This window comes from Stegostoma tigrinum, chromosome 8, assembly GCF_030684315.1.
Source record: "Stegostoma tigrinum isolate sSteTig4 chromosome 8, sSteTig4.hap1, whole genome shotgun sequence".
Classification (NCBI taxonomy): domain Eukaryota; kingdom Metazoa; phylum Chordata; class Chondrichthyes; order Orectolobiformes; family Stegostomatidae; genus Stegostoma; species Stegostoma tigrinum.
In genome coordinates, this window is record NC_081361.1 from 102,691,789 (window position 1) to 102,707,303 (window position 15,515).

The following is a 15,515-nucleotide window of genomic DNA, read 5'->3' on the forward strand; positions in this document are numbered from 1 at the left end:
TGGACATTGGACACTGGAAAATGGCAGTAGAGAGACAGTAGGCGGGAACAAGGAAATGGCTGAGGAACTGAATAATTACATTGCATCAGTCTTCACAGTGGAAGACACGAGTAATATCCCAAAAATTCAAGAGCGTCAGGGGACAGAGCTGAGTATGGTGGTCATCACCAAGGAAAAGGTGCTAGCTAAACTGAATGGCCTGAAAGTGGATAAATCGCCTTGACCAGCTGGACTACACTCCAGAGTCCTAAAAGAGATAGCTGAAGAGATAATGGAAGCGTTCGTGGTGATCTTTCAGGAATCGCTAGAGTCAGGGAGGGTCCCAGAGGACTGGAAAATCCCAAACCTGACACCCTCGTTTAAATAGGGAGTAAGGCAAAAGATGGAAATTTGCAGGCCAATTAACCTAACCTCAGTCATGGGTAAGATTTTAGAGTCCATTGTAAAGGATGAGATTTCTGAATATTTGGAAGTATATGGTAAAGTAGGGCAAAGTCAGCATTGTTTCATCAAGGGGAGGTCATGCCTGACAAATCTGCTAGAATTCTTTGAGGAAGTAATGACTAGGGTAGACCAAGGGGGGCTAATGCATGTTATCTACCTGGGCTTCAATGAGGCCTTTGACAAGGTGCTGCACAAGAGGCTGCTGAGTAAGATAAGGGCCCATGGTTCTAGAGGCAAGGTGCTAGCATGGCTAGAAGATTGGCTGTCTGGCAGAAAGCAGGGAGTGGAGATAAAAGGGTCTTTCTCCGGATGGCAGCTGGTGACAAGTGGGTTTCCACAAGGGTCAGAGCCGGGACCACAACTTTTCACTTTGTACATTAATGATCTCGATGTACATTAATGTGGACATTCTGGCTAAGTTTGCAGATGACACAAAGATAGGTGGATGTATTGAGGAGGTGAGGAGGCTGCAGAAGGATTTGCACAGGTTAGGAGAGTGGGCAAAGAAGTGGCAGATGGAGTACAAAGTGGGAAAGTGGGACGTCATGCACTTTGGTAAGAAGAATAAAAGCATGGACTATTTTCTAAATGGGGAGAAAATTCATAAGTCAGAAGTGCAAAGAGGCTTGGGAGTTCTCAAGGTAAACTCAAGGTAAACCTGCAGGTTGAGTCAGTAGTCAGGAAGGCAAATGCAATGTTGGCACTTATTTTGACAGGACTTGAATATAAAAGCAGGGATGTACTCCTGAGGCTTTAAAAGGTTCTGGTCAGGCCACATTTGGAGTATTGCGTACAGTTTTGGGCCCCATGTCTCAGGAAGGATGCACTGGCTCTGGAGTGGGTTCAGAGGAGGTTCACCAGAATGGTCCCAGGAATGGAAAGCTGAACATATGAGGAACATTTGAGGACTCTGAGACTATACTCATTGGAGTTCAGAAGGATAAGGGGGAATCTAATTGAAATTTACAAAATACTGAATGGCCTGGACTGAGTGTTTGTTGGGAAGATGCTTCCATTGGTAGGAGAGACTAGGCCCCGAGGGCACAGCCTGAGAGTAAAGGGAAGATCTTTTAAAGTGGAGATTAGGAGAAACTTCTTCAGCCAGAGAATCTAGGTAAATCTATGGAATTCAATGCCTCAGAAGGCTGTGGAGACCAGGTCATTGAGTACATTTAAGACTGAGAAAGATAGGTTCTCGATTGTCAAGGTGATCAAGGGTTACGGGGAGAAAGCGGGAGAATGGGATTGAGGAACTTATCAGCCATTATTGAATGGTGGAGCAGACTCAATGGGCCGAATGGCCTGATTTCTGCTCCTATGTCTTATGGCCTCTGGAAACATTGCCTCCTGATGTACTCAATCAAACTCTCTCCATTGTTTTAAACACCTCGATTAAATCCCCTGGAACTCTCTCTGCTTGGAGGAGAACAGTGGCATCTACTCAGGGAGTAAAAAGGTAGATGTAAAACGAGTTTCTTACAGGAGCCTGGACTGTTTCAACTTTCATCAAATCTTCATAAACCTCACCACCGTCATCATCACCATAGACACAGTCGTAAAGATCTTCATCATCGTCAACGCTGCCCTCACTGAGAAAACACATCAGAGAGTGAGTGAGAGAGAGAGGAGAGAGGGAAATGAGGAGATGGAGGGAGTGAGGACAGGGAGCGACTGAAGGAGTGAGGAGAGGAAGTGAGGGGAGCGAGGAGTAAGGGGAATGAGGGCAGAGAGGGAGTGAGGATGAAAGAGGGACAGTGAGGGAGTGAGATAGAGTAGGAATGAGGAGGAGAGGGAATAAGGGGAAGTGGAAGTGAGGGAGAGTGAGGGAGAGAGGGAATGAGGGAGATTGGAAGTGAGGGTGAGTGTGGGAAAGTGAGGCGGGAATGGGGGAGTGAGGGTGAGGAGGGTGAGTGAGGGGGTGAGGGTGACTGAGCGGGTGAGGGTGAGTGATGGGGCGAGGGTGAGTGATGGGGTGAGGGTGAGTGAGGGACAGTGTGAGAGAGTGAGGGTGAGGGAGGGTGAGTGAGGGAGAGTGAAGATGTGAGGGTGAGCGCGATGGTGGCGAGGGTGAGGGAAGGTGAGGGAGAGAGAGTGAGGGTGGGACGAGGATGAGGGAGGGGGTGACGAGGGTGAGGGAAGGTGAGTGAGGGAGAGTGAAGGGGTGACGAGGATGAGGGAGGGGGTGACGAGGGTGAGGGAGGGTGAGTGAGGGTGAGCGGGGGGGTGACGAGGATGGGGGAGGGTGAGGGAGGGAGACTGAGGCCCTCAGTGTAGACTGCATTACTGATCACAACATCGCATCATGGGGATAAAGCCCGAAAACCCCGCTCTGGCCCGGGAGTTCCGGGATGACCAGGAACGATGCCTTACGGGACTCACAGGAAATGACACAGCGACATGGTCATCCCAAGCCCGCGGAACGGGATTGAAAAGTCCCACCTTCGAGGATCGATCTTAAATTAGAGACAATTCGATGTCTCCCACATCAGTCAAACAATGTCTTTGGGATCATCTCACTCAGCCCAACAGGGTTAATATTGCAACTGAAATATCAGCATCTCTGACAGTGCGGCACTCCCTCAGTCCTGACCCTCTGACAGTGCGGCACTCCCTCAGTCCTGACCCTCTGACAGTACTACACTCGCTCAGTACTGACCCTCTGACAGTGCGACACTCGCTCAGTACTGACCCTCTGACAGTGCGGCACTCGCTCAGTACTGACCCTCTGACAGTGCGGCACTCCCTCAGCACTGACCCTCTGACAGTGCGGCACTCCCTCAGTACTGACCCTCTGACAGTGCGGCACTCGCTCAGTACTGACCCTCCGACAGTGCGGCACTCCCTCAGTACTGACCCTCTGACAGTGCAGCACTCCCTCAGTACTGACCCTCCGACAGTGCGGCACTCCCTCAGTACTGACCCTCCGACAGTGCGGCACTCGCTCAGTACTGACCCTCTGACAGTGCGGCACTCCCTCAGTACTGACCCTCTGACAGTGCGGCACTCGCTCAGTACTGACCCTCCGACAGTGCGGCACTCCCTCAGTACTGACCCTCCGACAGTGCGGCGCTCCCTCAGTCCTGACCCTCTGACAGTGCGGCACTCGCTCAGTACTGACCCTCTGACAGTGCGGCACTCCCTCAGTACTGACCCTCTGACAGTGCGGCACTCCCTCAGTACTGACCCTCTGACAGTGCAGCACTCCCTCAGTACTGACCCTATGACAGTCCGGCACTCCCTCAGTACTGACCCTCTGACAGTGCGGCACTCCCTCAGTACTGACCCTCCGACACTGTGGCACTCCCTCAGTACTGACCCTCTGACAGTGCGGCTCTCCCTCAGCACTGACCCTCCGACAGTGCAGCACTCCCTCAGTCCTGACCCTCTGACAGTTCGGCACTCCCTCAGCACTGACCCTCTGACAGTGCGACACTCCCTCAGCACTGACCCTCTGACAGTGCGGCACTCCCCCAGTATTGACCCTCCGACAGTGCGGCACTCCCTCAGCACTGACCCTCCGACAGTGCGGCACTCCCTCAGTACTGACCCTCCAACAGTGCGGCACTCCCTCAGCAGTGACCCTCTGACAATGTGGCACTCCCTCAGCACTGACCCTCTGACAGTGCGGCACTCCTTCAGTACTGACCCCCTGACAGTGCGGCACACCCTCAGTACTGACCCTCTGACAGTCCGGCACTCCCTCAGTACTGACCCTCTGACAGTGCGGCACTCCCTCAGTACTGACCCTCCGACACTGTGGCACTCCCTCAGTACTGACCCTCTGACAGTGCGGCTCTCCCTCAGCACTGACCCTCCGACAGTGCGGCACTCCCTCAGTACTGACCCTCTGACAGTGCGACACTCCCTCAGTACTGACCCTCTGACAGTGCGACACTCCCTCAGCACTGACCCTCTGACAGTGCGGCACTCCCCCAGTATTGACCCTCCGACAGTGCGGCACTCCCTCAGCACTGACCCTCCGACAGTGCGGCACTCCCTCAGTACTGACCCTCCAACAGTGTGACACTCCCTCAGCAGTGACCCTCTGACAATGTGGCACTCCCTCAGCACTGACCCTCTGACAGTGCGGCACTCCTTCAGTACTGACCCCCTGACAGTGCGGCACACCCTCAGTACTGACCCTCTGACAGTGCGGCTGTCACTCAGTACTGACCCTCTGACAGTGCGGCACTCCCTCAGTACTGACCCTCCGACAGTGCGGCACTCCCTCAGCACTGCATTCCATCTGCTCCAATCAGATACCCCGGATTCTTCTAAACTCCAGTCAAACTAATCTCTCCTCGGGACGATCCTAACATCCTCAGTCTCAACCTCGTGAGCTTGCACTGACTGCATTCTCTTTGTGGTATGCAGAACCTTTTGTAGGTGAGGAAACCCAAACTGCGCGCAGTCCTGCAGTTCCCCTGTGCTGTGCTGGGAGAGTTACCTTTCTAACCTTTGGAAACAATTTCACACAACTATCCTCTCCTCCCAGTGTTTTCACATTAATGAACAGGAATTAATTTAGTTCGCTTCTTGTTAGTTGCTGGTTTGTTCCTGGTTTCTTACTGGTTAGTAACTGGTTGGTGACTGTTTGGTGTATGGTACGTTTACTGGTTCAACCTACTCGATCAGGTCAGCAAGGCTCTTGTAAATATCTTCATCATCCACAGCTTGCTCAGTGGGAAACGGCCTGAAAGACAGCACACACAGCATCACCATCACTGAGGGGAACGCTCAGTATCTGATGTGTGAGAACATCACAAAGTTCTCTACAATGTGGGGTGCATTTGGGAACAGAATGGAGGAATATGTGTGAATGACCTCAGCCTTCTCGAGACAGACCGACAGAGAGACAGACCTGAGCAGAGGCAGTGTCTCTCCGTGGAGGAGCAGGGACAGTGAGACTGTCCACACTTGGGCAGGGCTGGTAAGAACTGCCGATGCTGGAGTCAGAGATAACACAGTGTTTGGCTGGGGGAACACAGCAGGCCAGGCAGCATCAGAGGAGCAGGAAGGTTTAGATTCAAAAATCTGAGGATGGGTCCCGACCACATTTAGAGTACTGCGTACAGTTCTGGTCGCCACATTACCAAAAGGATGTGGATGCTTTGGAGAGGGTGCAGAGGAGGTTCACCAGGATGCTGCCTAGTATGGAGGGTGCTCGCTATGAAGAGAGGTTGAGTAGATTAGGATTATTTTCATTAGAAAGATGGAGATTGACGGGGGACCTGATTGAGGTCTACAAAATCATGAAGGGTATAGACAGGGTGGGTAGCAAAAAGCTTTTTCCCCCTGAGTGGGGGCTCAATTACTAGGGGTCATGTGTTCAAAGTGAGAGGAGGAAAGTTTAAGGGAGATATGCGTGGAAAGTTCTTTATAAGGCCATAAGGCACAGGAGTGGAAGTAAGGCCATTCGGCCCATCGAGTTCACTTCACCATTTAATCATGGCTGATGGGCATTTCAACTCCATTTACCCGCATTCTCCCCGTAGCCCATAAGAAAGGCAGAGGGCGGTGGGTGGCTGGAACGCATTGCCAGTGGAGGTGGTAGAGGCGGGCACGATCACATCATTTAAGCATCCCGCCCAGACCCAACACGCCGTACAATATCCATACTCTGAATTACCCATGGCTGTGGGGACGCAATGGCCCAGTGGTATTATCACTGGACTGTTAATCCAGAGACCCAGATTATGTTCTGGGAACCTGGATTTGAATCCCACCACAGCAGATGGTGGAATGAGAATTGAATAAAAATTTGGAGTTAAGAGTTAAATGATGACCATGAATCCATTGTTTTCGGGGATAGGGGAAACCACCAGGTTCAGGAATGTCCTTTAGGGAAGGAAACTTTACCTGGTCTGGACTACATGGGACTCAAGAACCACAGCAATGTGGTTGACTCTGAGTTGCCCTCTGGGCAACTGGAGATGGGCTTGACTGGGACATCCTCATCTGGTAAATGAATAAAAAGAAAAATTCCACCTAGATGGAGATTCCTGAAACTGCGGGCAATTTAGCATGTCCAATACAAACAAAACTGCAGTGCTTCGGACTATGGGAGAAAACCCACACAGACACAGGGAGAAGGTACAAACTGCAGACAGACACAGGGAGAAGGTACAAACTGCAGACAGACAGACACAGGGAGAAGGAACAAACTGCAGACAGACAGAGGGAGAAGGTACAAACTGCAGACAGACAGACACAGGGAGAAGGTACAAACTGCAGACAGACAGAGGGAGAAGGTACAAACTGCAGACAGACAGACAGAGGGAGGAGGTACAAACTGCAGACAGACAGAGGGAGAAGGAACAAACTGCAGACAGACAGAGGGAGAAGGTACAAACTGCAGACAGACAGAGGGAGAAGGTACAAACTGCAGACAGACAGACACAGGGAGAAGGTACAAACTGCAGACAGACAGAGGGAGAAGGTACAAACTGCAGACAGACAGACAGAGGGAGAAGGTACAAACTGCAGACAGACAGACACAGGGAGAAGGTACAAACTGCAGACAGACAGACAGAGGGAGGAGGTACAAACTGCAGACAGACAGACACAGGGAGAAGGTACAAACTGCAGACAGACAGACAGAGGGAGGAGGTACAAACTGCAGACAGACAGACAGAGGGAGGAGGTACAAACTGCAGACAGACAGACACAGGGAGAAGGAACAAACTGCAGACAGACAGAGGGAGAAGGTACAAACTGCAGACAGACACAGGGAGAAGGTACAAACTGCAGACAGACAGACAGAGGGAGAAGGTACAAACTGCAGACAGACAGACAGAGGGAGGAGGTACAAACTGCAGACAGACAGACACAGGGAGAAGGAACAAACTGCAGACAGACAGAGGGAGAAGGTACAAACTGCAGACAGACAGAGGGAGAAGGTACAAACTGCAGGCAGACAGAGGGAGAAGGAACAAACTGCAGACAGACAGACACAGCGAGAAGGAACAAACTGCAGACAGACAGAGGGAGAAGGAGCAAACTGCAGACAGACACAGGCAGAGGGTACAAACTGGAGACAGACACAGGGAGAAGGTACAAACTGCAGACATTCACAGGGAGAAGGTACTAACTGCAGACAGACAGTGGGAGAAGGTACAAACTGCAGACAGACAGACCCAGGGAGAACGTACAAACTGCAGACAGACAGACGCCCGAGGGATGGAGCTGAACCCGGGTCCCTGGCGCAGTGAGGCGGCAGTGCTCATCACTGAGAAGTCCAGTCACTGTGGCAAGGCTATCAGTTGGAACAAGTAGATGGGGTGGGGGTTGGGTGCAGGCGTGGGGAATGAGGCCAGAGGACAGAGATTTTTAGATGAGATGCACGGGAAATGTGAAGAAGAATTTTTTTTTAACACAGTGAGTGACTGTGACATGGAACCTGCTGCCAATGAATCACTGACTGTGTGCACCAGGAGGAGGCCATTCATCCCAACATGACTGTCCTGATGGAAATGTCAACAATGAATCAGAGCAACAGTGAACTGGGTGGGTATCTGAACAATGTAGATTGGGATGGTTATGGAGGGCCGTCTGTAAATGGCTGGATTGGATCCAATTGGTCAAATGGCCTTAATCTGCCTCATTAATGTTTGTGGCTTCGATGGATAAAAGGTTGTGAAAGTGGGATAGGAATCTGGACAGAAATGGGAAAGAGAGAATATTCATATTTGATAAAGGACTGAGATTCTGGGTGACAGTAACTAAACCAGAATGACACAGACACCAAACGGAACACAAGATAAAACATCTCATGTGCTGAGTGTTAAAATATCAGATTGTTTATCTGACAGGGAAACATTTCCAACATTTAACTAACAGGAAGACCAAAGCCAGGGTTTTAATTTGCTGTTCCCATCGCCGTTCCTAGTAACCGGCTCCACCCATCTCCCTGGTGACAGACTGAGATTACGCTGTTTTGGGCGATGTGTCATCCTGATGCTTCACCTTCTGACACTGCATAAAAGTCACTTCCCTCTATTTCCAACCTTTTTCTTCATTTATGGGATGAGGGCATCACTGTCTAGGCAGCATTTATTGCCTATTCCTAATTGCCCAGAGGGCAGCTCATAGTCAACCACATTGCTGTGGGTCTAGACTCACATGTAGGTCAGACCAGGTAAGGATGGCAGTTTCCTTCCCTAAAGGACACTAGTGAACCAGATGGGGTTTTCCAACCATTGACAATGGTTTCATGGTCATCATTAAATTCTTAGTTCCAGACAAATTCCACTATCTGCCGTGGTGGGATTCAAGCCCAGGTCCCCAGAACATTATTTGTGTCCCTGAATTAACAGTCCTGCAACAATACCACTCGGCCATTGCCTCCTCTATCACCATCCATCCACCAATGGGAGCATGCTGTCAGTAATCCTCTCCAATCCTCTCCCTCCTTTAGACGATTCTCAAAACAGCCTCAAGCCAATCGCTATGCACCCAGAAACATTGCAGCAGCCCAGTGGCCAATCATGTTGGATGAATCTGTCTGGCACCTTCAACAGATTGATGTTAAAGGTGGTATATAAATGCCAGTTGTTGTTGTGCACAGGCTAAATCAGGAGACAGTGTTTCCTGGGCAGGAGCTCAGTGAACAGAGGGAAACAGTTTGAAGGGAATCAGAGATAAGCCCCAGAGAGAGAGGTGAAGGGGACTTTGAAAATGAAGATGTGTGTTCTAAATTCCAATGTTGTGGGTCAGTGAGGGATGTTGTGACGTACGGAATCCAGTCAAGATTTGGATCCTCAAATTTGGGAGGATTTTGCATTTCCTGGAACTGAGCAAGCAACGTCCTTAATATTGATTTCAGTACCATGTTTTAACATAGATTTCTAATTCCCACTGACAAGCGGAGATTGCCGAACTTACCTTATACCTGTACTCTGTGCTATCGCAGTGTGGGAAAGACTTGACAGTGTGTCAATCACCTGTAACAGAGAGATATTGTCATCAGTGAAGGAGTCCATTCTGGCAGGCAGAGGGGAACGAGGGTGTGTGGGAAAGGTGCTACAATTATTCTGAGTCCATGTAGGTATGTCCAATTCACTTTAGATCTGCCATAGGGACCATGCAAGAATCATTTATGAAGGAGGTTATAACAGGGAACTTGGAAAATCACAATGTGGTCAGAAAGAGTCATCATGGCTTTGGGAAGCAAAAATTGTATCTCACTTATTAAAAACATAGGAACAGGGGTAGTCCATTCAACCCATCAAGCCTGGCCCAACATTCAATGTGATCACAGTTGATCAAACACTTCAATGCCTTATCCCTGCCACATCCCCATAGTTTGCACATCACTGGTAATAAGAAATCTAGCAGTTTCAAACTTAAACATGCCCAGAGACTGAGCTTCTATAGCTCTCCGTGGTAGAGAATTCCAAAGATTCAAAACCTCTGAATAAAATCAATTTTCCTCATCTTGGGACCAAGTAGCTTCCCCCTTATTTTTAAATGGTGTCCCCCGGTTTCTCGACTCTCCAGATGATGCAGGTGAGAAAGCAGTTTGATTTTCAGACTGTATATTTGTGGGATTAACTGCCCTTTCTCTGATCTGTGGTAAACTGTAAGTTAAAAATCCAAAGGTTCATTTTCGGCAACAAAAAGGCACCAGGGCCTAAAGCAACATCTCCAAAAGTTACATAACTCTGTGTAACAGTATAGTTTGTACTGGTTTGTGGTAGAGTTGTATAATTAATCACAAAATAGCACACTTACACTTTCCATTTCTGCGTTGAGAGAAAAGTTGTCTCTGCAATCTAGCACAATCCAAATGGGCATTTCCCCAGATTACATTCCAAAGACATGCATGCAGTCATTACAGAAACCTGTGTTTAATATTTAATCCTGAGGTGAACTTTCCATCTCATTTCTACCATCAATAACATCAGCCAATCCAATCTCTATTGGCTCCCACTAACGTGATCTCTCAGAGATTTTGCCTCCAGCTACCTATGTCCACGAGGCTTTGGAATTCACATCCCGGAGATTACATAAACATCTCTTCCTTCCCTCCTGGCTGGAGTCATACCTGATAAATAGGAAATACCAGGCAGGAAAACACAACAGCGCTTCATCGGAGGCTGCACTGATGATGTTGCCCAGCAGGGTCATAAAACATCTGTGCAACAACGAAACAGCTCAGTGAGACAACCTACAACAAGATTGGAAGATGGTCGTGGTTGTGGGAGGTCGATCATCTCAGTTCAAGGACATCTCTGCAGGAGTTCCTCAGGGCAGTGTCCTAGAGCCAACCATCTTCAGCTGCTTCATCAATGACCTTCCCTCCATCATAAGGTCAGAAGTGTGGATGTTCAGCACCATTCATGACTCCTCAGATACTGAAGCAGTCCATACCCATATGCAGAACATAGAACATAGAACACAGAAAAGTACAGCACAGTACAGGCCCTTCGGCCCACAATGTTGTGCCGTGGAATAATCCTAATCCAAAAATAAAATAACCTAACCTACATTCCCCTCAATTCACTGCTGTCCATGCGCATGTACAGCAGTCGCTTAAGTGTCACTAATGACTCCGCTTCCACGACTACCACTGGTAAACTATTCCATGCGCTCACAACTCTCTGGGTGAAGAACCTCCCTCTGAAGTCTCCTCTATACCTTCCTCCTAACACCTTAAAACTATGACCCCTCGTGGCAGTCAATCCTGCCCTGGGGAAAAGTCTCTGGTTATCGCCTCTATCCATGCCTCTCATTACCTTGTACACCTCGATCAGGTCACCTCTCTTCCTCCTTCTCTCCACGAGAGAAATGGCCGAGCTCAGTCAGCCTCTCCTCGTAAGACAAGCCCTCCAGTCCAGGCAGCATCCTGGTAAACATCCTTTGCACGCTCTCCAAAGCCTCCACATCTCTCCCATAATAGGGCGACCAGAACTGGACACAATACTCCAAGTGTGGTCTCACCAGGGTTTTGTAGAGCTGCAGCATAACCTCACGGCTCTTAAACTCGATCCCCCTGTTAATGAAAGCCAAAACGCCATATGCTTTCTTAACAACCTTATCCACCTGGGTGGCAACTTTGAGGGAGCTATGCACTTGAACACCAAGATCCCGCTGTTCCTCCACACTGCCGAGAATCCTGCCTTTAATCCTAAATTCACATTTAAGTTCGACCTTCCAAAATGCATCACTTCACATTTATGTAACAAGATCTGGATTATATACCAGCTCGGACTAAAATATAGTGAATAAAATTTGTGCCAGATAAGTGCCATGAGAAAACCTAACCATTGCCCCTTGACACGCAATGTGTAGTCAATACTGAAGCCCCTGTTATCAAAATATTGGGATTTACCATTGACCAGAAACTCACTGCACTAGCTAAATGAGCACAGTGGCTACAAGAGCAGGCCAGAAGCTGGGAATACTGCAGCAAGTAACTCACCTCCTGACCTCCAAAGCCTGCCCGACCATCTACAAAGCACAAGTCACGAGTGTGATCAGAGATAATGGGAACTGCAGATGCTGGAGAATCCAAGATGTTTGGGCCTAGACCCTTCCGAAACGTCAGCTTTTGTGCTCCTGAGATGCTTCTTGGCTTGCTGTGTTCATCCAGCTCCACACTTTGTTATCACAAGTCAGGAGTGTGATGGGATACTCCCCACTTGCCTGGATGAGTGCAGCCCCAACAACACTCAGGAAGCTTGTCACAAAAACAAAAGTGGGAAGGCAGCTTGAGGAATGGCAGCATTTTAGAATTCAACAAAAGAAGGCAAAAGTTTTCTAATGAGTAACAAAATCGAGCATTGGAGTAACATAACAGCAAACATAGAAACTGGCAGTAAAGGATTCTGTAAATATCTGAAAAGAGAAAAGGTCAGTAGAGACATGAGCAGGGCGCTGGGAGTCAGGAACCAGGGGCATTATAATGGGCAGCAACAAAATGGCAGAGAATTGAAGTCAGCCTTTGGATCAGTCACAACAGAACAGAATTATCAGGGGCCCGATGATTAACTCAGAGGGAGGAACTGAAGGGAATCAGTTTTATAAGGAAATGGTGCAGCAGAAATTAATGGGGCTAAAAACTGACAAATCCCCAGAGTCTGATAATCTACATCCCAGAGTACCAACAAAAGTGGTCCCAGAAAGATAGCTCACTTTTGGTAGTCATCTCCCGAAATTTTATAAACTGAAGTAGTTCCCACAGATTGGAGGTTGGCCAACATAACCTCACTTTAAGGAGAGAGAAAAAAACACAGACAATTACAGGCCAGTTAGCCTCACATCAGGAGCAGGGAAATTGCTAGAGTCTGTAGAAAAGATATGAAAACAGAATCTTTGGATAGCAGTACGGGATTGGATAAAGCCAGCGTAGATTTGCAAAACATAGACAACAGGAGCAGCAGTAGGCCATTCAGCCCCTCAACCTGTTCCATCATGAAAAATGATCATGGCTGATCATAAACTCAGTGCCCTGCTCCTGCTTTCTCTCCATACCCTTTAATTGCTTTAGCCCTGAGAACCATAACTAACTCTTTCTTGAAAACATTTAAGACTTTGGCCTCAGCTGCTTTCAGTAGGAGTGAATTCCGCAGGTTTAGTGCTCTCGGGTGAGGACATTTCCCCTCATCCCAGTTGTAAATGGCCTGCCCCTGTCTTCAGGCTATGACCCTCTGGTTCTGGGCTCCCTTGTCATCGGGAATATTGTTTTTGTGTTTACCCTTTAGTTCTGTTCATATTATACAGGTTTCCATGGGAGCACTGATTCATTCTTCTCAGGGGACAGGCAAATCGTACTGAACAAACTGACCAGCGATTGCTTAGGATATAACTTGTAGAATAGATAAAGGAAAACCAGTCGATGTAGCGTACTTGGAATTCCAGCAGACTTTTAAATAAGATCACTCAGAAAGGCTTCGTGAACAAAATGATAGCATATGTGATGGGAATAACATGTCAGCAAAGATTGAGAACTAATTGACAGGAAACAGATATGTTCTTTTCCAACCTCTTTGGTCTGGCAGAAGCTACAGAAGCTTGAAGAGACGCTAACAGCTGCTTTCCTGCTGTCATCAAACTGCTGAATGGACCTCTCATTTTCAAATAATGTTGATCTTGCTTTGTGAACCAGGGAGGACAATAAATGCTGGGTCCAACCAGCGACGCCCACATCCAGACAGTAAATAAATAAATCCTTAATTCCTTTAAGATTCTCGTGAATATTTACAGCTCAAAACACAGCTGCGATCTTCACAGTATTTCCTGTAGTGGAGTACTGCCAATTGTGTTGAGGCAACCTTGTATGCATCGCTCTATTGAAGCACCCTGTGTATATTCTGATTGTTATAATCTGCCTGTACCTTTTCATTCATCCACAGGATCAGGGGGTCACAGGCCAGGCCAGCATTTATTGCCCACCCCTAATTGCCCAGAGGGCAGTTAAGAGTCAACCACATTGCTGTGGGTCTGGAGTCACATGTAGGCCAGACCAGGTAACGATGGCAGTTTCCTTCCCTAAAGGACAATAGTGAACCAGATGGATTTTTCCCGACAATCAGCAACGGATTCATGGTCATCATTAGACTTTTAATTCCAGATATTTATCGAATTCAAATTTCACCATCTGCCGCAGCAGGATTCAAGCTGGGTCTCCAGAAGATTATCTGGGTCTCTGGATTAACAGTCCAGTGACAAGACTACAAGGCTAAAACCTCCCCAAAAGCTCACGCAACAAAGCTTCTCACTGTACTTAGGTACAAATCGAATCAAATCAAATCAAAAGGTGGCAGGCAGTGACTAGTGGGTGCTGCAGGAATCAATGCTAGACCCCTGGGTGAGTCAACTTGTTAGAATCAAAGCTGAAAGATACGACAAACTTTTACTCAGAAAGGTACTGACCAGTCAGGGATACTCAGCATGGCTTTGTTAAGGAAGGTAATGCCTTACGAATTGCTTTAGTCAGAGGGTACTAAACCATTGGAGTTCTCGACCAGAGGCCAAGTCATGCAAAGTAATGAAGAAAGACACTGATCAATTTCCGAGATTTTAGAGACATCAAGGGAGAAGGCAGGAATATGGCAATGAGACAGAGGATCAGCCATGATCAAAGTGAATACCAAAGCAGGCTCGAAGAGCTGAATGGCTTAAACCTGTTTCTAGTTTCTATGTTTGACACCATCCAGGACAAAGCAGCCAGTTTCATTGGCACTACACCCACAAACATTCACTCCCTCCACCACCAATGCTCAGGAGCAGCAGTGTGTACTATCGACACAACGCACTGCAGAAATCCACCAAAAATCCTCAGATAGCACCTTCCAAACCCACCCAAAACCACGACCACCTAGAAGGACAAGGGCAGCAGACACGTGGGAACACCAGCTCCTAAAAGATCCCTGAAAAGTCACCACCACCTGGATTTTGAAAAAAAAATGTTGACCCTTACTGTGTCACTGGGTCAGTATCCTGGAATTCCCTCCCTTACTGCAATGTGCTTTAGCTACAAAAGGGTCAAGAAGGCAGCTAACCATCACCTTCTCAAAGGGAACCAGGGGGACAATAAATGCTGGGACCAGCCAGCGATGCCCACATCCAGACAGAAAATAAAAAAGTCCTAAGCTCCTTTAAGAACTTCGCAAATATTTCCAGCTAAAAACACAGCTGCTATCTTCACACTATTTCCTGTAGTGGAGTACTGCCAATTGTGTTGAGACATTTAGCTTCAGATGTATTTGGAACGTCAGAAGTTATTAAAGGTGTTGCTTGAGAGAACCAGCGCAAGGATAGTCTCAAAGTGGGAGGATGAGAGCGTCAGAATGCCGCACTGTCGGAGGGTCAGTACTGAGGAAGTGTTGCACTGTCAGAGGGTCAGTACTGAGGGAGTGCCGCACTGTCAGAGGGTCAGTGCTGAGGGAGTGCCGCACTGTTGGAGGGTCAGTACTGAGGGAGTGCCGCACTGTCAGAGGGTCAGTACTGAGGGAGTGCCGCAATGTCGGAGGGTCAGTACTGAGGCAGTGTCGCACTGTCGGAGGGTCAGTACTGAGGGAGTGCCGCACTGTCGGAGGGTCAGTACTGAGGGAGTGCCGCAATGTCGG

At 48.4% G+C, this 15,515-nt stretch overlaps 1 protein-coding gene across 1 annotated transcript in view; it reads right to left on the reverse strand.

Annotated features, from left to right (window-relative positions):
* Positions 1–15,515, reverse strand: part of LOC125456016 (guanine nucleotide exchange factor VAV3) — a 196,626-nt gene that overhangs the window by 110,266 nt on the left and 70,845 nt on the right. Inside the window, exons 3-5 of the mRNA XM_059648207.1 lie at positions 9,328–9,386; positions 5,072–5,137; positions 1,925–2,033 (exon numbers count right to left, since the gene is read on the reverse strand). Of these exons, the coding sequence (XP_059504190.1) occupies positions 1,925–2,033; positions 5,072–5,137; positions 9,328–9,386 (234 nt within the window). The remainder of the gene's footprint in view (positions 1–1,924; positions 2,034–5,071; positions 5,138–9,327; positions 9,387–15,515) is intronic.